At 39.5% G+C, this 22,185-nt stretch overlaps 1 protein-coding gene across 3 annotated transcripts; it reads left to right on the forward strand.

Annotated features, from left to right (window-relative positions):
* Positions 1–303: 303 nt before the first annotated feature.
* Positions 304–21,934, forward strand: sp1 (sp1 transcription factor). Of its 3 annotated transcripts, none has more exons than XM_027016588.3 (6): positions 304–367; positions 1,381–1,460; positions 12,652–13,981; positions 17,888–18,029; positions 18,322–18,515; positions 20,222–21,934. In XM_027016588.3, the coding sequence occupies exons 1-6, from the start codon at positions 361–363 to the stop codon at positions 20,533–20,535; spliced, it is 2,067 nt and encodes a 688-aa protein (XP_026872389.3). In that variant the 5' UTR covers positions 304–360; the 3' UTR covers positions 20,536–21,934. The 3 variants fall into 3 exon arrangements, with proteins under 3 accessions (XP_026872389.3, XP_081561651.1, XP_026872390.3); XM_027016589.3 differs by having other exon boundaries at positions 346–367; positions 1,386–1,460; XM_081705525.1 differs by lacking the exon at positions 1,381–1,460 and having other exon boundaries at positions 311–367.
* The last annotated feature ends 251 nt before the right edge of the window (positions 21,935–22,185 follow it).

A 22,185-nucleotide genomic window follows, 5' to 3' on the forward strand; every position in this document is an offset into this window, starting at 1 on the left:
CTACTCTGATAAGCAGTGTCCTGTATCCAGACGCAGTGGAGCAGAAATTCAGAATGCTTTCGAATAATACAAGATTTATCGTAATTTCACTGACTTTCATATAATAAATAACAGCGGCTAGCTCTTACGCACGTAAATCGTAAAATTTGCGCAAGGGTTGCGTTGCTCGCACGCTGCTTCTGCGATTAAAGTTCACAACAGAGGTAGGCGGGGTTTATACCAAAGACTCTAATTTGTTTAGAATGGAGTATAAAGAGTTTTGATTGGCCTGTTTTCTTTACTTTGTCTGTCCATCACTGTTATTTCGCAGGCTCGGTCTGTTTGGTACTTGATGCCAACTCGAACTCCTCCCGTCTTAAAATGAGTGGTGAGTGTACTTTTTTGTTTGTAAACCGAGTTGTCAACTAAGTGCATTAAATCACAGTGGCTGTGAACCAAAACCTTGTACAGACGATTGTATAGTACAATAAAAGTTTTAAGGTGGTTTGACTAGTGAAGTGAGCTTTATTCCCAGCTCACTAGCTCCCAAACTCGTTTAGCAGCTCGTAGTGTAATTTAACTTGTATAGGTTAGCTACGAAAGCTAACGCTAACTTATCTAACTATAGTCAGCGCTAGCTAGTAAAACCAGTTTTGACCTTCTCTAGCTAAATATTTCTGATGACAATTGAAACTATAAGTTAAAACCTTTTGTTAGATTTTCCAGCAAATTAGAGAAAGGCTATTAACAAAGAATGGCATCGTATGCACTGCATGCTAGCTAACTAGCAAGATAGTTAGCTAACTTTTTGTAGTAGTTGGACAGGAGTTTCGACTTTAGCGGCCAGTACTTCAGTCATTTTAAACCCAAGACTGGTATGTTGGCTTAAATCGGCTATGAAGACCACACCAAGGTGGCTAGTAGCGTCATGTCTTTAGCCATTGTAGCATAAACTGTTAACTGTAGTTAGCTAACATTTCTGTAACTTTAGATCAAAGTGACACTAGCTAGATAACCTAGCTAACGTTAGCTATGACGCTAGAGCTTATAGCCAATAAACTTTGCTTCACAGCCAGCTCTGCATGTAGGGCTAGGGCTAGGGCTAGGGCTAGGGCTAGGGGTAACCCTCAACCCAACTCTAACCTACGTTGGCTAACCTAGCTAGGTTAGCTAAAGTAAAACGTCACCTATCGATGTCTTAACGTAGCCAGCTAGCTATCTCTAGCTAACTGTTAGAAATGGCAGATAACAGCTCGTCTTTTTAAAAATATTGTCTTATTTCACGCCCCATGATTAACAGAATGCACAGCAATATTAGAAACCAGTTTAATAAATACTTGCGCATTACACTTTTTGAGTTTCTAAAAGTTTCATTTTCAGACGTTGACTCTTTTTAAACAGAGCAGCAGCAGCAAAATGAAATGGCCGCTTTGGAAAGTGATGGAGACTTCCTTAAAAAGCGAAACTCCAGTAAAGGGCAAGTAAGTAAACTGCCTTTCCAAGGTCATAAACTATAGGAAATGTAGATTTGTTTAATCTGTAAAACAGTAACTTCCTACCTGAATGTAGGAGATAAACTCTCCATATCATACCAGTGCATTAGAGGGTAGTTTATTAGTCTCGCTGTGCACATGCAGTTGGCTAACTGGGGTGGGGAAGTAGTGGAGCTTAACTCCGAGCAGGCAGTTCCTGTACAGCCACTACCCTGATCTCTAGGTGGTTGTAGACGTTTGCCTTCGCTAAATGACTGTATACCGCATGGTTCTGCTGTGCATGGGGAAGTGAAGTGTGGGCATGTGGGGTGTGCCTATCGGTCTTCTGCTCCACTTTTCATTTCTTACCACAAGTTGCCAGAAAATCAAGCAAGAAAAGCAATGCATCATGGCCCTAGTAACTTGGAGTAAAAACTGCACATTCCAAATATTAACACATTTTTAATCTTCAATAGCAGATTCCACTATTAAAAATGGGTTATTAATAACTTTTAGAACTCCATATTTGCCATTGGCACACTTATAATTGCCTTGTTTTCTTATTGTCAGACAGACATGCTTGTCGATCAAACTCCCTAAGGTTTTGTGTTCACAACCATTAATAGGCTGCATAATATATCGTTATATATAATTTGTTACTAATATTGGTATATATAACCCCAAAAAAGTTTCAACTTTAATATCAAAGGGGACCTATCACAAAACTAGTCTTGTTATTACCGCTGTCTTCAGAGTTGGTAGTGTTGGTTCGATGAAAATGAACCCTGGTGCGACTACTCTGGTGTGGTTCCGTGGTCTAAGTGTGAACGCTTCCTTTCGAACTCTGGTGCAACCTGGGACTGTCTGATGAGTGGCTTTCGGTCTGTTTCTAAACGAATTCTGTTACAGTTCATTTGAAGCATGAACACGAAGCAAGGGCATTAAACGAACCAAACGCAGGATGTGATGTCACAAGATGCTACACTAAACGTGCCGCAACAGAACAAAGTGTAATGAAAACAGAAAATGTTTTCCATTACAGTTCTGTACAGGCATCGGAAATGTACATTGTATTATTTTTGCAGCGTACCTTCTTTGGTGGTGTTTTGACTCCATTATCCATTTTACCACCTCTTGCTGTGTTTCTAGATGGAGAAAATACCACCAGGTATACACAACCCTGACAATTGCATTAAGACCATAGACTCTATCATGCGCGTTGTACATCATGCTTTTTTTAAAAAAACATTTGGGTTCTACTGTACGCATGATGTATAAATTGTGCTTACTGTTAAATGTTGATATGTGATTTGTGACTAAATTATAGGTGTAATTAATACCTTGACTAGGTGGATTATAATCTCTCCAAAGGGTTGGGCTGCAAATGATGATGCATTTTGCTTTTAGACCATCTAATAGTGAATGTGGTATTATTACAAAGTCCTTTACCTAAGACAAGTGATGGGAGAAAGAAATTTCATTATTGGAGATTCGAGCAATATAATATCTTATTTTGTACAAGTACCCCTCCCTGTATTCAATTTGTCATGACATGACATTTTTGTGCCAGTCAATGCACACCTAGTTCTTAAAATTTGTTTGCGTTCCTGAGACCAATCTGAAGACATGGTTGATGGAGTGAGCTTTGGAGGATTGGTTTACAGCTCCATCTCTGTGGTGTTCACTTTATGCAAGATGTTTATGTTGCATGGGTAATCTCCTGTCAATCATTATACAATCTAAAACCTACCCATTCCGGATTTAAGCACAGCTTTTAACTCTGAATTTTGAGTAATATATATTTTTTTATTGTAACTTTTGTTAACGATCACGTCTCGCATCATCTTTATCATTGACATTTTTTAGTATTTGCAATTGAGCTTAGAGCCCCTTTAATTCCAAGGGACAGGTTGACACACGACGCCTAAATCACGAGGGTGTGTCCAAAAGAAGAATGTACATGCAATGAAAATGGCAGTCATAAACTTGATGTGCGAGAGGGTTGGGTAAAATGGAGTATAATTAGGAAGGTGTTATTAATTACTACCTTTTCAGCCAGCTATATTACTCATACCTTTTAAACTCGCCAGCCACTTGATTAAACAGCCACCTTGTATTTAAAGGCAATGGGTGCTTTTAACTATGTTTTATAGCAATGTTGCTGGTATTGCAAGTAATTGGTACCACAATGTATAATTATTGGTAGTACAGCATTTTGGGTACAGAAAAGCAATGAGAACACAATGAAAATGAGTAGTCACGTTTGTGTGCAGGTCAGTGAAATGTTTTCTAGGCTTGCAATGTGCAAGACATGAAGTTACATAAATGAGCTACAAAGTAATAAACAGAATATGTAGCATCACACTGGGAGATCATAAATATTTTGTCCGATTACTTGGCATTATGAGTCAGCCATTATATTGACACCTAGTGGCCTGCATGTTTTGAGATTCTGTACTAAATCTGTTTTAAACATGGCTGCTTCCGTGTAAGGGGCCTGCTCTATGGAGCACAGACTGGTTCATTTGAGAAGTAAAGAGGAATATGCTTAATCTCATTTGCACTTCACTTTATAGAAAAATAATCACTTTCATAAATGTTGTTTATTACTTTTGGGTCGTAAAAATGATTTATCGCACTTTTTTAAAGATGTATGAGATCCAACTTGGTGCCCTGATTTGGTGAAGTCACTAGGAACTAGGCTCAAACAGTGTATGACAAGTGATTTGGAATTGTTCCAAAATGCGCTGTAGAGCAGAGGTGTGTTAGCAGTTATCAGACATCTGTTATTATATTCACCCTATTTGTCCCTGAACATATAGATGTTGCACTTCGTCATTTTGTCTTTTAACCCCTTGTTTATATTGGCCACTACTATAAAACGGTCACAAAATGGGATCGATGTGGGAGCATTCAAAATAATTACTAGAACGGCATGATGGTTAAAATTGCAGCAACGCTCTGCTACTTCCAGCTGGGTAGGCAACATGGAAAAATGGCTAGAAATAATGTACAGGGAACCTAAATTTAACCTAACGTCTTAAATCTAATGTTGGTTTGCTAATAATAGTTAACATTTTCAAGTTTACTAAAGCATACAATTAGAACACTTAATATTTAACAGTTAATTTTAGATGCATTTTATCGTAAATTGAATTAATGTCTATTAATCAGCATACACATACATAATATCAAATGCCAAAATGTATGTCCCGTGGGTTATGGAATTGACCACCAGTTATTTATCTTTCATTTGATGTTGATGATTAATAGGGATGTAAATTTTATTAATCAACTATATTGGGCATTGCCATGGCTATACTAGCATGTGTTTGTGTACAACGGTGGTTTTTAGTAACAATGTCCACATATGATCAGTAGTTCTTAACTGTTAACCTTCATTAGCGCTTAACCAGACTTTAAAAGACAAAATGTACAAGATGACGGTGCCCTTGTTTCGTTAGTGCATAAGGTGAATGTTGGTTGGAACAAACTTGGCTCAGAATGTCTGATGCCACTTGACGGGGTTTGCTGAATGTATAAATAAGCACATCAGTCAGTTGTAGCAGAGTATAAAACTAACATCCTGGGCAAAAGACACGATATGACTGATGTCCAAAAGGCCATGATAATAGGGTAGCAGAAACTGCTAACTCTGTAGGATGTTCTAGAGCTGACGTAGTGAAGGTGTACTGAGAATGGACTTCTTACCCATCGGGTAATGGACGTCTTACCCATTGACCAATCAGCGTGCCATAGTGAACCAGTTAACCTGTGGAAAGTGTCAGGGACCACCACTGAGGGAACACTGTTACATCTGGGCCTGCGAAGCAAAGGCATGGTTAAGGCACCAATGTTAACCAAGGTTCATCAACTCCATTTTGCATGGGAGTACCATAATTGGACTCTGGATGATTGGAAAAATGTTGCTTCTTGGACGAATCCGGGTTTGTGATGTATATTGTCTATATATGGACAGTAGCGCATGTGCTGCCAAATGCATGAGGACTGCTTTCAAGGAAAAACTGTGTGCCAAACGCAGTGTGTTGGTGGCAGTGTACATATCTGGGGGTTGTTTTTTGGCATGATCTTGGACCACTAATACAACCGCGTTAGTCTCTGAACAGCATCGGGCACTTGGCAATCCTAGCAGATCATGTGCACCCGAACATGTTGAAGATCTTCCCTGATGGTAGCTGTCACCAGGATAATGGCCCACCTCAACACACAAGGTTGGCGTATGAGTGGTTTCAGGAGCATGATGGTGACTTTTGTGTCCTTCCTAGACCTGCTAACTTGCCCAAACTCAGACTAGCAGAGCACATCTGGGAACGCTTGGATCGTCAGGTTCACCGTGCTGACCCACAACCACATAATTTGAGGGACCTCAGTGCTCTGCTGTACTTGGAATGAGCACAAGTGCCTCCAGCTACCTTCCATCACCTAATACAATGCATGTCACGACATTGTGTCATCCGAGCCTAGGGTGGTTATTCACCCTATTCGGATATAACCGTGTGTCATGGTTATGGCTTGGTGCTGTTTTTATTCAACTTATTTCACAATAAAAATGAATAGGCTGTACCTATTTTGGCAGGGTTTTCTTTCGAACGATTTGCAAATGTGTGCATTTATGAAAATTTATTGAAAACATGCCGTTTAAAGCCACTGCAGTTATGCAAATAAACTGACATGCACAGTATTTTCCCCTAATTATGGTATGACTGTAGGCATTAAACTGGATGGCACCCACATCCCAGGCCTCCATCCAGCAGTCAGGTACAGGGACTATGTAAATCGAAAGGATGGCCATCAATTGTTTTGCAGGCAGTTGTGGAAGACCATCTGTTGATTTTCGTCATGTACATGTTGGTTTGACCACCTGTGCACATGACGCAACTATCTTGAACACACAAACCTACTTGAAGTAGGTGGGATAATTTTAACAATCATGTTCCCATACAGTGCTTTATAGTGGCTTCTAAGTATTATCCATATAAAAATAGCGGTTTTAAATTGTTCGGTATGTAACGTACTACGAGTGCTCTGCCTGTAAGTTAAACGGTAGGCCACCATAATCATTTATTTGAAAACTTTTTTTCCATCACCTTTTCACATCTGCTTTAGTGATATTCTATCGTGTGTGTGTGTGTTCCCCTTTTCAGCCTTTCCAGTTGTTTTGGGGTGTGTTCAAAATTTGCAAAGAATTGGTTGATGGAAACTTCTATATATACAGTGGTTAGATAATGGCTGTTGATGAGATAAAGGACATCATGCTAAGTACAAGTGTTACTTGGATGGGATGCATTTAATGAGCAACCTTCCATGTTGATTAGACTGTATAACCTTAGTTGTGTTTTGAAAACAAATTCTTTATTCAGGGATTATGAAGTTTGCTGTACAGTTTTAACTTGTCCAGACTAGATGTGACTACTTGCTCAGAGAGTTGCTGAAGAGGTTGTGCTGTTTTAATTGCTTTAAGGATTGGCTTTCTGTTCACCAGTGTCTTATTTAATAGGGATTCTTGTGACATAAAATGAAGGGAATGATATGTATGTCATTTGTGGATTACCAAAGCAAGCCACATTAGTTCGCATTGATTACAGCTGTGTTTAAGTCTAAGTGGGACGTTGCTTCCTGCTTTGAGCAAAATCAATTATGTATTATTACTATACTTGAAGTTGTTGTGCTGAGCACATTTCTAAGGCTACTAGAAGTTCTTCTAGGTTCTTCTATTGGGTTGTTGGGTTGTTCTTGGAGAGGACCACATTATAAAGTTTCTGATGCACTTGATTGCCAGACATGTCATTTACATTTCCCAAGTGGTAACAGTATGTCACATGCAACAGGTTGTTTTGTTTTGTTTTTTTTGTTTTTTTTTGTCAAAGGGGTGGTTTATAAACAAATGGCAACAACTTTGTGTAAATAATATTGGTTTCCTATTATATGGTTTGCAGTGCTCTGATTAATACTTTGCAATTTCTATGCTGGTAGCAACAGAAGGCAGTAAAGGCTGAAAATGTAGATAAAGGTATGAATGTTTGTAGTGAAGGTAATGCCATGTTCACCCTCTTTGGAAACATTCTGTAATATTAACAAAATACAGAAACGTGGTTGGAAGTTACTACCACCACTAGTATCAACATCTGGTAAAAGGTTTTATAGAATACGGAGAAAATTAACTGCATGGTTACAAGCTGATTCGTTACAATATAAACAAGTATGAAGTTTGTTTCTCAACTGGTTGCATGTCCACTACTGGTTGGAGCTGTAGGCCACTTAATTGTTCCTCGACCTCTTATGATGGACTTGAGATCATTCACTTAAGTCAGGTCATAAGGATATTCAGATGCTTTAGATTTAAGATGGTTTTGGCCCTTCCATTCCGTCTGAGTTAAAGCATGTGGGGTATCTTTCTTATCATGGAGAAATCTGTGGAATGTGTTTGTCATTGCAACATGAGCAGTAACTGAGGGGTGTCCGTGTGTGAATTTCTTTTGATATTCAGTGCCTTCCAATTTTAGACACATTATTTCAGAGCTGGGAAACTTTGTTACAAGGTGTGTGTGTGTGTTTTGTTGTTTGTTTGTTTGTTTTTTCCTCCCCCCTTTCATAGTTGAGATGGTAGGTAATGTTTAACAGAGAGAAATTCTGTTTAGCTATGCTACAAAGCTGAGAGTAACTGTCAGCTGTGACATGGTTATGCTTCTGTGAATATTTGAATGCAGTAAGGTTATTTTTTAAATTTTTTAATTTGCTTTCCTCGGCTGCATGAGGCAAGTCAACAAAGCTGTTTGACTTCTGTAATACGTTTTTCAATATTGTACTCTGGCGTTGTGGGATCAAACTGCTTAGTATCTCTGGCGTGTGCATGTCTCTCTTTTAATTTAGAGACTTAGTTTCTGGGAACTGACCCAATGCATCGATTACTTTGTTGGAGACGATGTGGGGGCGCACACTTGTAGGTCCCCAATTGGAGTCTGTATTCCTTCTGTGGCTGCACACAGTTTGCTTTGGTCTTCACCCTTTAATATGTGGTCATCAGTGGTTCTGAGTTCAGACGCTTACCAACAGATTAATCGGAAATGCACTCCTGAATCATCTGAACAGCTTTCGGTTAGTCCTGCAACTGAATGGTCAGTAGCTTCTGGGAAGGAATGTTTAGGGACGTGATAAGCAAATTTTGGATGGGGGCTGAACCTTTGTCCTTGTGGGCCCTGTGTAATGGCAGTAATTTCTGCCTCAGGGTAATGATGGTAGCACCTACCAAAGCAAGAATGATCTGTGCTCTTGTGCAGGCATGTTCACCTTGTTTGAATGTGTGTAGCCCATGTACGTGAACACTTTGTAAATTGCATCTGGGATCAGAAAGTGGTTGTGTAGGCTTTCCAACTCCCAACTAATTTTAGCCTTTGTTTGGCTAAGAATTCTGGGTGGTTCTTAGTAAACCAGAAACTTTCTTACCTGCTTTTTGAACTGTGTGTGTGTGTGTGTGTGTGTGTGTGTGTGTGTGTGTGTGTGTGTGTGTGTGTGTGTGTGTGTGTGTGTGTGTGTGTGTGTGTGTGTGTGTGTGTGTGTGTGTGTGTGGGGGGTTTTTTTAAGGTTGCCTTTTTCTCTTCACGGTGTCTTCTGAGCGCGGTTCATATCCACTTTGATCAAGGGTCTCATTTCTGAACTGTGCGTACACACTAAAATGGTTCTGACTTATGCAGACACAACCTCCTTCATAGAAACAAGCCGATGATGAAGACTGAGCCATTCACATGGAACTGAGTTGGACCCAGTTGTAGAGACCGACCTTGTGAAACTAGGAAATACCTGTCCATTTTCAGGTCTTAAACCTTGAATTTCTTGCGTCCAGTTGCTTTTAGAGGGAATTAACTGATGGTTCGGCGAGGTGCTAACTATCCTAATTCACCATCATGATACCTTTTTGTATTGGTTTGCATAATTAAATTGACATGTTGGTACATCCGGTGGGTGAACACACCATTTTAAAGTGTGATTTGCAGCATAATCAGAGCAGTTGAGGGCATTTGTATTGCTATAACTCCTGCAGATGACTGCAGTTAACTTCTTAACTGCTGGCTCCTTATCCATTTTGTAACACGCATACTTCAGGGGAGTGATGCTCTGGTGTGTTGTGGAGCGCACCGTTGAGACTGCAATATTAGCCAGAAAATGTCTGGGCTGGTAGATCTGCATTTAATCTGACCACTTTTTCACCTCTGGAACTGTGCGTAAGCAACACTGTTGACTGAAGCAGCTGCATGCTGCCACTCACATTTATTGGTGATGCCACCAAAACATGCTTTTCCTCAGTCTCTTCACAAGAACTTTCACATGCAAGAAAATTCCTGTTTGCCTTTTGCTCTGTCATTGTCGCCTTTCATTTGTGTTCCATTGCTTTTGTTTGAATACATTCTAAATAATACAGCGTGTTTAACGTTTTTGCTTATCATTTTAGAATATGCAAATATTCACGTCTATATTTAAGTACTCAAGCTCAAATATTTAAGTACTTGCTAAGCTGGATGCCTGGCACAGACATCATTGAAATGGGTAACTATGTAGTGTAAAGCATTTGGCAGAAGTACCTATGCAGAGCAGTTTACGTGTTACTATGATGCTATGTGTACTCCCTTGGGTGGTATGTGAGCTACTTTGCTCTACATGCTGTGCAAGGTGAGTTACAAGAGTGAAATGGATTACATTAATCATCTGATGATGGAAACTGGAATGGATTGAACGTGAGTAAAGATGACATAAGCAGTTGGGGGGGGGGGGGGGGGTTTGTTAGAGTGAGATTCATTGTAATCAAGGTTAACCTGCTCTTTAAAGAAAGTCTTAAACTTCCTTGAGTCCTTAGCATGCGACATGTTCCATGTTTGTAACCATTCTGAGCTTTTGAAGGTATAAAGTCTCTACAAGTCTGCCACTGCTCCACACACACTGACCAGTACCAGAGAGTGGTGTAATCGGGTTCGGAACTAAATTAAGTAACCTTTTTAAAAGTTATTTTATAATAATAATAATAATGATAATAATAATAATGATAATAATAATAATGATAATAATAATAATGATAATAATAATGATAATAATAATAATAATAATGATAATAATAATATCATTATTGTTATTATATTTTATTTATTTATTTTTGGTTGATTCTAGTCTGGGTTGTTAGGAACAATTTAAGTCCTGAGTATCTTGAAGACTGGCCTCTCAAGTTTAAGGGAAACTCCCAAAGAACAGCAGATCGTCTTTGCGTCATTAAGTCCCAATCCAATTAGAACAGGAGAAGCGATGTAAAAACTGAAGGATGGGGGGGGGAAAAGGGTGAAAAAATAATGTGATGAATTGGAATCTAGCTTCTCTAGTATATTTACTTTCCCCCATCTGGTCTTTTGCAGTTAAACAATGAAGAATACTTAACACACAACATGCTTTCACTTTTTGTACCAGGTTATGTACGTGTATGGTTGAGGAAGTGGTATCTTTATTGGAGAAAAAGCGTTTGCCCTATTGCTGTGGGTTTGCTGGCTTGCGTGCTGTCAGTCCTTGCGTTTCAGAAATTATTGCCATTCCATCATCCACTTTGTATTTCCCCCGAGGGGAATTCTGGTGCCTTTTAAGGGCTGTTCCAATAATGTGTGAACACAAATGTCCACTTCATCAGCAGAACCGCCGACCTGACGTTTCTGTTTCAGCAGCGAAAACGTCGGACAAAGCCATCTAGAAGTGTAACCTGAAACCAAAAAATCTTCAGTTATTTGGTGAAATTGTTGCATTCTCATCAGTATGAGACTAGACGATTTTTAGCAGACGTGCAAATCACCAAGTCGTCAACCCAATGGGATGCTGGGGGCAAGTGTGTTCCACCTGGGAGACACCCACTTCTCCCCTCCTTCCTCGGACTTCCTCCACCTTCCCCACTTCTCCTTGTATTTTAAGTGGCTACTTGTGTCACGCAGGTGCTGCAAACTTCTGAGTTGTCAGTGGAAGTCGGTTTGAGCATGTTTTAAAAAATACTAAAGCAGGGCAAGCCTTGGCAAAACTGTGCGGGAGGGGTGGCACTACTGTCTCCTGTCAATAAAAGCATCTTTATCCCATTGTGGGTGTCTTGTGTGGTTGTGCTTACTGTCAAGGGCAAGGGTGTTCGGTTGTCCTGTGTAGCAGCATGCACTGTAGCTTGTAAAGAGGTGCTTGGCTTCACATGTCTTGGTGGAGGTTGGTAGCTGTTGTATGACGAGAGAGACAGTTAATTGGGAATTGGCAAAAAGACTAAAAGCTAGGGTTGGGTGGGGGGGCGGGGCATAACATTTGAAGAAAAAAACAAAACAAAAAACAAATCGCCTACACAAGAAAATTAGGGATATTTTGAGTCTAGAATGAAATGTAGAAAATGACCAGAGCATTGATCTTGTATACACCAAAATCAACACCCTTCTGACGGTGTAGACATGGATATTGCCAGTTATGGGACCCATCATGGAGATTAGACATGTGTGCCAGAAAAATATACATCTAATGGATAAATAGAAGTCTTTGGATTTTAATTAAAAACGATTGATTGATCCTTGTAAAACACATTAGCTGGCAGCTCATTTACGTGCCATAAAAAAAGGCTAAAATGGACAACCTTCAGAAAAGCCCCAGAATTGGATCTACCAATAGTTATTTATATTCTGTGCCAGTTGATATTTTAAAGTAATGTGGCTGAATTGTAACGTTTATCATTGTAGCGCCCGTTTCAGATTATACAACTCTAATTTGATATCATTTGACACTGAACTTTATGATGGTAGTAAATGATTTTAAAATATAGAATTCAGGTTTCCTAAGAAATTAATAAGTGGGGCCAATTTCCCAATCCCAGTGTAAGTCTAAAGTAAAAGATTAATAAATGCTAAGTTTTGTATTTTATTTATATATAGAAAATGGTTTCCCCTACTCCCCTATTTTTACATTGGGAGTGTAATCGTTTATCATTTTAATTAATGCAACACTGTGACCATTTAATCCAGTTTTTGCCTAAACATTCAGTCATGTATAAATGGATCTTTTTTAGTGTTTGTTATATAAACATGACTATAGGAGGGCTAATCAATTGTATTAACGCCTTTATATTTCCTTAAACATGAAAAAGTGAAAGTGATTTTTGAAGCAATATTTCAGAGCTTATTCTCCCCCGTAGGCCATCGCCCAGAAGCCGTCTCCCTTAGCCCTGCTGGCAGCCACCTGCAGTCGAATAGATGAGAATGACGCAACGCAACAGCAGCAGACCCTGAATCAGCACCATCGGCTTGAGATAAACCACTCGCAACTTTCTCACACTACCAGTGGCTGGCAGCTTATTCCTGTTCATGCTCAGACAGCTGCCAGCTCTGGTATGTCTCAAGGAGCAGCCCCTGCAACAGAAGACAAAAACCAACATGCAGTGACCACTGGAGCAGACGCACATCAGCAGCAACAGAGCATGGTGGCATCTGCTCCAAGCGTACAGGGCCAGCAAGTGCTTACCACATTATCGGGTATGATGCCCAATATCCAGTATCAAGTCATTCCCCAGTTTCAGACGGTGGATGGGCAGCATCTCCAGTTTGCTCAGGCATCCCAAGATTCCTCTGCTGCAGGTGCAGCACAGATTCAGCTCATGTCCTCACCCAGCGGTAGCCAGCAGTTCTTTACGGCTACTGCCAACCAAGGAACAGGAGCTGGCAACATCCTAACTGTTCCTGGCCTGCTTCAGCAGACCATTCCACTTCATAACTTGGCTTTAAGCAACACTGTGCTGCCTAGTCAGACACAGTTCTTTGCCAACATGCCTGTATCACTAAATGGTAATGTCACCCTCCTTCCACTGAGTGCTGGGGCAGCTAACGGAGTGAAAACTGAAGACGTTTCAAGCAGAACTGCGGATATCGCTCAGCAGCCAGTCCAAGCCCAACAGACACCAGCCTCCACATCCAGCGCTGAATACCATAGCAACTCAACCACTTCCATAGCACAGTCTGCAGCCTCATATAGTGGTGGGATATCAGCCCACAGCAACAGTGTGACAGGGGCCACCTTGGCAACCATAGCTGGAGGAGCTTCAGTCCAGTCTGAAAACAGAAATGGCCAGCAGCCCCAGATTGTTATTCAGCCTCAGCAGCTCCTACAGGGAACACCTACACTGCAAGCCATTCAACCGAGCATGATTGCTTCCAGTGGTCAGGTGTTTGCAACACACACCCTTTCTCAGGATGCCGTGCAGAATTTGCAGATCCAGACTATCCCTAACAGCCCAATTCTTCTACGCACTGTAGGCCCTAATGGTCAGGTTAGCTGGCAGACCGTACAGCTGCAGAGCACAAATGGTGCTCAGATTACCCTGGCACCAGTGCATTCAGTTCCTCCACTGACTCAGACTGGCACAGGTGCCACTGTGCAGCTGCCAGGCCTTCAAACCATCAACCTGGGCAATGCTGGGCTGCAGATGCATCAGCTACAGGGACTTCCCATCACCATTGCCAACACTACAGGTTAGTCTGCCTATCCACATAGAGGGGAAAAATACATGTTTAGATTTTCTTTAATAGTGAGCTATTTTGACTTTCTCACTTCTACAGAATTTTCAGGTTATAACAAAAAGCCTTTGTCAATTATATTCATAAATGAAATCAAATTAAGTTGCAGAATGTCACTATAGGGAGTGTTTACTGCTTTATGCGATTTAGTGGGATTGACGGTACTCACTCGCCTTCACCAGCCACTTTAGTAAAAAGTCTTAACTATACTCATTGACCATTTTGTTAGGAACGAGTGTCTTATTAGTAACCTTAACATAGTTACAGCCAAACTGTTTGTATGCTCAATTCGTTAGCTGTCTTCCAACCTAATCACTGGTCAGTTTACGACTTCAGATTCACTGCCAACCAAACGATATTTTGATGGTGAACCATTCACAGCACAACAGTAGCAGCCATATTGACATGGCTGTAGATGTTAAGCTGGTAAAGTTGAGCACATATAAGGGCTAAGATGAAATGTGTAACACACACACCTATAGAATGTAGATGTTTCTGATAAAGTGGCTGGTCAGTGTTTCAAGTTTGGTTTATTCATCACGTACATAGTCATACACAGTATAACTCGCAGTGAAATGGTGGAGAGTGCTCTGTCCAAACAGGAAAAGAAAACGGGTGCATAGAGAAATCTAGATATTCTGTATATGTGAGGGGAAAAAAATAAAATATATATATATATATATATATATATATATATATGCAAGATAAATATAGATAAAGTGTAGGATCTGTAGATAGTGCTTGGTGAGTGCTCTTTGCTCTTTTCTAACACACACTTAAGTTTGAAATTCAGAAGAAAATCTGCATTTCTAGCCTTCACCCAGGCAGCCTGGAATAAGTCAGAAGCCACCAAGTACATTGATTATCATGTCTTAATTTAATTGGTTTTTGGTCACCTCTCTCTGGAGGCATGGTCAATATTCAGACCCCCAGTGTTCATTAATGATCAATAATAATTGATTAAATTTTTAATTAATATATAGCTGCTGTACCCTAAGCCTGAGTGTGACGCAGAAAAGGGGCGGGGTATATAAAGGGTAAAATCTTCAACCGCAACGGTTAGGCTTGCGATGAGTTTTCAGTGTGGCAGGTTTGTGGTAACATTTTATAATCCAGTTTTTTGGTAACTATGCAAGGGTAAATCATAAACACCATATAACTGACTATTCATCTTATTTACAGCTCAGCTCAGTGAGTGAGGAACATAATTAAATGTCTTTTCATGCAGTTTATTTTTTTTAATGACTATCTTGTATAGTTACCTGGTTCAGCTGTTAAGTAGTTAAATAATTCTTAGTGTTTCCAGTGTTGAGAAGTGAGTGGAATTTTGACTGTTCATTCATTAAGCAAATTACTGTGCTCATCTCAGGCTTGTGTTCTGCCCCTACATGGATACTAGTTTTTTATAGAGCTCTGCGGTCAGTGAGGCAACAGTTGGCTTAGTCCATTTTTTTTTTTTAGCTAGCAGGCTAAATAAAAGCAGTATGCTACACATGCATACAAGCAGGCATCTCATGAAGCGTTTTGTAAAAGCGTTGCTGCTTTAAGCCTGGGCAGGGAATAAGAGAGTACTGACTCATTTATTTAATTTCATTAGAGTTACCCAATGCTCTAGCTGAGCCAGCTGCTTACAAAAGATTAATACTCGACAAGAGATGCAGTTTTCTGTTTGTAGGTGTAAACATGTAAATTTTGCAGAAATGACTGCCAAGCTTGAATGTGTGCAGTTGCTTCATTTGAGTTGCAGTTGCTTGCACAGTATGTTGATTGCAACTAAAGATGCATTAATACCATGTTTTTTGTACTTTGTGTTATTGATGTATGGGTTTTTTCTCACCTAGCTAGCATTCACTGCAGTGCTTGTTGCTGCCAATATCTATTTTGTTTTATTGGCATACTTGCTAGAAGATGCTTTGTAGTCTTCTATTGATATTTTCTACATTAGCGGCATTTAGCTGAGACTTTTATCCGAAGCAACTTACAATTATGACTCAATACAACTTGAACAATTGAGGGTTAAGGGCCTTGCTCAGGGGCCCAACTGTGGCAACTTTGTGTTGGTGGTAGGGCTTGAACTGGCAACCTTCCAGCATACTACTTAAACACTAGGTGTGTTTTTTGTTTTTGCTTTAACTTCCAGCATTATTCGCGAAATGCTTCCACATTGTGGACATTCCATGAGGTTTGCTCATGAGTGTGGCATCTTGTACTACATTTGTCACATGCAAGGTATCCATTAGCTGGTGTTTGTGATCCCATAGTGCACAGAACAGGTTTAGTGTGAAGTATGGTGTGGATTATATAGCTGTATGTAAAGTCTATAAGGCCCATCAAAACTACCAAACCTTTATTTAATACACATTCCAATCACAAAAAAGCGAATAATACTACTGTGTTCCGGTACAGGACTTCAAATGGTGTTTATGCAATTTGCTAAATGGTTCTGCATCCTTTTTAATATCTTAATATCTGAGAGAATTATTCAGCTAGCAAATATAAATCTTGGATTGATAAAGCTAACATTTTATTGGATTTTTTTTTTTTTTTGCCGCGTGCTCTCTGGATGGTCTTTATAGGTGGAAAGTTTTTGCTGACATTCACAGAAAATTGTGTATGTGGGAGGTTTTTTTGTTTTTTTTTGTTTGTTTGTTTCTATTCATCTTGTGCTTTGAGACAGAATTCTTTCCTAGGCAACATGTACGCTAACCTTTTTCACTCTGGTTAAAGCAAAGATGATTTTTTTTTTTTTTTTTTTTTTTTTTTTTTTTTTAAATCAGCTGTTTCATAAGACCTGCATGACATGAGTTCCTGTAGCCCAATATTGAAATGATGAGCAACTGAACAAGCACCTTCAGGCTTCTGTGGCGTGAAAGCCTAATTTTTCTTACGTGTCCCGAAATACTGCAACAGCCTGCGTGTTGCAGAGTGGTGATGTAGGAAGGAGTTCCGCACTTTTATTCCTGCATTGGCATTTGCAACACAAGGTGGCAAAAAGGACACATGCCCTTTGCCTGCCTTTATGGCATGTTTTGGTGCCATTTCTAAATAAATTCTGTCTTTTAAAGCAAACAAAACCGCTAGGGTCAGGGTCAGGGACTAGGACACCTCTGTCCCTTGGTTCTGATGGCTTCATTACATTCAGTCGGAGCTTTCTCTCATATTGTCCCTGTCTCACTGAACACATGCAGTTGTTACTCACACATGGGTGAAATCCTTCTGCCAATTGGCCTGTTTGCTTACCGTGACTCTCATTCCACCTTGCAGGTGATGCACAACCACTCCAGCCGCCACAAATGCCTATCGGGAGTTTTTCCTTGCCTTGCTACACTTCCCTAACAGAGCTCAAGTCATTTTCAGCACATTCTTTGTACATGCTATATCAAAACGGATTGTAGTTGTCCAATTAATAAAAAAAAAAATTGTCCAACGGAAAAGTGGGATGCTTTGACATGGTTACTCTGGGTTCTAAAAACTCCAGGCAAAAAAAATGTACAAATGCACTTTCCCCACATGTGTACCAATTTTTGGTTCTGATTCAGAACAGTAATAAAGATGGGAATGCTATATATACTCTTATTAAATAAGTCCTATGTGGCTTAGATTAAGCTAAGTAGTTAGTTGAGCACAAACTAGCCTTTCACGTAAGTGTTTATTGCTGCATGTGTCATATTAAGAAATTAAACCCAATGATGAGCCAAAGTAAACCATATAGCAAATAATGTTAAAATCATGCAGTTTTTCTTATGTATTATGTTATGATGCTGACGACAAATCCATGTTTTACAGAACCAGGCCTTGTTTTATCTAAACTATTTGTTTGTTTGTTTTTGTTTGTTTGTTTGTCTGTTTGTTTGTATTTAGGTGAGCAGGGTGGTGTAGGGGGAGAGACTCTGGATGACTCTACGGTTTTAGATAGGAGTTTAGAAACCAGTCCTACACCCCCTAGCCGACGCACACGCAGAGAAGCCTGCACCTGCCCCTACTGCAAAGATGGGGAAGGCCGGTATGGTTAATGCCTGCTTTAAAATGTTATTGACACTCTGAATTTTCAATATGCCTTGTAAAATGGGAGGTTTCCTCAAAGCCTTAAGCTTTGAAGATCTGTGGTATAATATGCCATCTTTGTTAATCATTTTATTTCACACTATAATTACTTCATAGTTTCTCTTACCCTTGTAAACATGTCAATTGTTATAAAATGTTTAAGTAGTTAATGTATCATATGCTCATTTGACATTAATTTGCACATGAATATGCTAGAATTGGTTTCAAATCTGCTGTGATTGTGATTACAGCAGTGACCCAAATAAAAAGAAACAGCACATTTGCCACATCTCTGGTTGTGGAAAGGTATATGGCAAGACATCTCATCTACGAGCACATTTGCGTTGGCATACAGGAGAGAGACCCTTTGCCTGCAACTGGGCATACTGTGGAAAACGTTTCACACGCTCCGATGAACTGCAAAGACACAAGAGAACGCACACAGGTGATTCTAACGTGTTTGAGTTATGATCCAAAAGGACATGGTGCTATAATGTTAATCAGTAGTTCTGCTAGCGCTAAGCTAGTAAGTCTCATGGTAAGAAAAGGTACCATTTCTGCTTAATATAGAAGTACTTTTACATGCATTTAGTAAGCATTTCTTCCTATTTTGGTCTAGTAATTGCCATTCAGCAGCCTTTATATTCAGCAATGTTCAGTTTAGAAAATATTGATGCGTATACTTGTCTTCAGAGCTCACATTAATAGAGCTTGACATTGTCAACCTTAATCTCCCACAAAACACAGCATGATGGAACTAGCCTTGGGTACTTTTAATGTTCTTAAAGGCAGAGACTATTTGTTTTTTCTGTTAAGAATGAAGCATAATGCAATTTCAGCACCTTTTCATTATTAAAAAGCCACACTACAACTATTTAGATTATCATGCAATGTTAATATTTCATCATTGCAGTTGTCTATATCCAAGCCTCTAGAAAGTTTCCTAAAGGCAGTAAGGTAGCAACCCTTAATATTGACATTTTTCTAAATTTTTGTACTACCATGCTACTAATTGGAAGCAAACCCTAATTTTAGAATCAATTGTTCAGTTTTCTAGCTGTATTAGAATTAAGTTTGGCAGGCCGATAATGAATCAGAATTGTACCATATGAATACAACATAATATAGCACAAGCTGTCAGTTTATTATAATGGTTTATTTGCTATGTAGCAGTATTTAAGGGCATTTTCACACTTCCTACCCAGGACCGATTCTAGGCTCATTTTTAGGCTTATTGCTGTTTTGCTTTCACACAGAGGAATTCCTTCCGAACCAAGGATCGGTTCAGTTTCATACTTCACTTTTCTAGGTGCAGGTTTGCAAAATGTTAAGCACTAGGTTCTTCTATTCACTGTTGTACTGCTGGGATACAAGACACTCAAGCGGTGAAGAACATCTTGTTCTGGATGCACAGCATTTCCACATGCAGCCATACAAGCAAAGCTTTTGATTGTTTTATGAGGGAGTTTTTAGGCAAGCAGGCCATCACAAGATGTGCATTTTTTCACTGTGCTCTCAGTACACACACTTGCATCACTAAGGTGTGCAGTAACACGTTACCGTAACTTTTCAGTCCTATGAAAGTGCGGTTTTAATATCCATGTACTGATGCATAGTGATAGCCATATGATGACTTGAGATTATCTTACATGAAATACACTGCTATCATGTATCCCCGCTATCATGCATCTTGAAAAGGGAAGTGATGCAATAAATAGAAGTAGCCACATTAGTGAATGAGTGAACTCCAGACACCAATTTCAAGGGGACCATAGATTGTGTCTCTGGATCACTTCTCAAGTCAAAAACAACTTTGAGACTTGACTGAACATACAGAGCAAATGGTCCTGGGTCTGGGGAAAAATACTTGTGTGAAAACGTCTTTAAGTGACGCACAACCTTGGTACAGCAAATATCTTCAGAAATGAATGGAGGATTGTCATTTCACAGCCCTTGGACAAAATGTCAAGAAATGTGTAAAGGACACTGCAAGTTTTAAAGGAAATTATTCAGGTTTTTTGCTTGTTGGTTGTCATTGAAATGTTATGAGAAATTATTTCCTAACATGAGCTCTAATCCTAGTGGAGCCATGTAGCTTGATTGTGTGACTTCCTTTTCTCCAGTATATGCACTGTTGGTCATTATTTTCAGGTGAAAAGAAGTTCTGCTGCCCTGAGTGTCCCAAACGCTTCATGCGCAGTGACCATCTCTCAAAGCACATCAAGACACACACAAAAAAGAAAGGCGCTACTGGTGGTTTGACCTCGGTCTCCAGTGACAGCAACATTACCACCGCTGTCTCCAATGAACACCCTTCTGTTGGTGGCTCGAGGACAGACCAGCAAACTCTCATAACCATGGAGACATTGTCACCAGAAGGCATCGCACGCTTAGCCAGCAGCGGGATTAACGTAATGCAAATAGGAGATCTTCAGTCTGTAAGCCTAAATACCAATGGCTTTTAAGGAAGGTGCTATAATGAGTACTTAAGCATGAAAATAAGGTAAACGGGCCTGGGATTTGGCATAGAATTACTGCCTGTAGGATATATTGCATCAGGGTTTTAGTTTTAGTGGCCATTGTAAGTGTAGGGATGGGGTTAACCCTAACCCTAGTTTGTTTCCCCACTATTCTACTTTGCATGGTGCTTTACTTTAGATCAGGCAGCATGCACTTCACTGTTCTCCACTTTGAAGAGTATAGGATCCCTGTATGTTCAGGTCTGCTCATATAAGATTGTTAAAATGTATATAAATAGTTTCTCTTTTTTTAATGGTAAATTCTACGTATGTAAGACATCATGCTTTGATAGATTTGTTGTAGTAAATAATTTAAATGAGTTTTGCTTTGTTTTTGTACATAAATTATATTTTTCTAAACATGAAAATTATGTGAATTGAGATGGTCTTGGTTGTTGTTTTCATGCACAATCTTAAAATATTTTATATTTAAAAGATCATCTTGCCTAAGATAAATCTCTGTCTACACCAGTGTGTACCCTGCTGTAGAGGCATGAACAGATTTCACTCAGTGTTGAGAAGTTACTGGCTGTTCATCACACTGTGCCATTATATTTGTAATTTCTTTATAAAAAAAAAAAAAATAAATCCAGTTTTTTTTCCCCTTTAATTAAGGTTGCTTGACCTGGAAAGAAATCCATTAACTTCCATATGCAGATTTTTATGATGTGGTTTAAATGTATTGGAGTTCAAATGGAAATTCCTTTCTCTAAAGGAGCTGGAGACAGCAGATGACTTTGTGCACTTCTCAGACTTCAGGGGGAAGAACAACTGAAATGTTTGATTTAATGTTCAGTATTGCCTTTATAAATGGTGCATCATATTTTTAATGAACATTCCAAGTTCCTTAGAATGATCACATGTGAAAGCTGAAGCCATGTAGTCCTGCACCCTGTCCCCCAACTAACAAAATGTAAGAACAGTGTTTATGGGAAAGCTAAGGCAGGGAATTCAAGACGGCAGCAAAACACTGAAGCGATTGAGGCTGTCATAAATTGTATGTTCATTTTATGGCAAATTGTACATTGTTACACTGCATGGAAACCAGCATAGTCTGGGCTAATTCACAGTCATGATGGAGACATGTTAGGATTGTGATATGTGGGTGGATGTGGGGTTTTGTTTTGTTTGTTTGTTTGTTCTGTTTTGAGTTAAATCTGGATATCTTAAGAACCTTGTTTATGTTACTCTTAATTATGTGTATGGGGCAATTGGGTTTGTCTTATGGCTATTACATAAATGCCAAAACCTGGGGTGGGGGTATATTATTTTTCTCACTTTGAGACTGTGTACACACTCCCTTTTCTGCCAGAGAAAGAAAAAAACTATTACGGACAGTACAAAACCTCAGGGGTATTTTGTGGGTTTATTGAGACAAGGTTGGCTAATTTTGGACCATTCTGATTCCCTAAAAGGTGATCTTAAGTGCCGCTTGGATAGTATACCAATATATGCAATTGGACAAACCTGCTCCATACAAGATTAAAGCTGATACTTACCTTAGTTTGATCAGTGCTATTTGATAGTCGTGCGACGTCATGGGTTTGCCAGGCAAGAACAGTGTTCTGCTGCAGTACTGTCCAATAAACTGCAGTG

This window comes from Electrophorus electricus, chromosome 22 (genome assembly GCF_041902795.1).
Source record: "Electrophorus electricus isolate QZ-2024a chromosome 22, ASM4190279v1, whole genome shotgun sequence".
In the NCBI taxonomy this organism is placed as follows: Eukaryota; Metazoa; Chordata; class Actinopteri; order Gymnotiformes; family Gymnotidae; genus Electrophorus; species Electrophorus electricus.

What these genes read in the sequence shown, in the direction of transcription:
- sp1 (XM_027016588.3), top strand. An exon ending in CACCATTGCCAACACTACAG is followed by an intron (nt 13,982 to 17,887) that starts GTTAGTCTGCCT and finishes GTTTGTATTTAG; the next exon opens with GTGAGCAGGGTGGTGTAGGG. An exon ending in ACACAAGAGAACGCACACAG is followed by an intron (nt 18,516 to 20,221) that starts GTGATTCTAACG and finishes CATTATTTTCAG; the next exon opens with GTGAAAAGAAGTTCTGCTGC.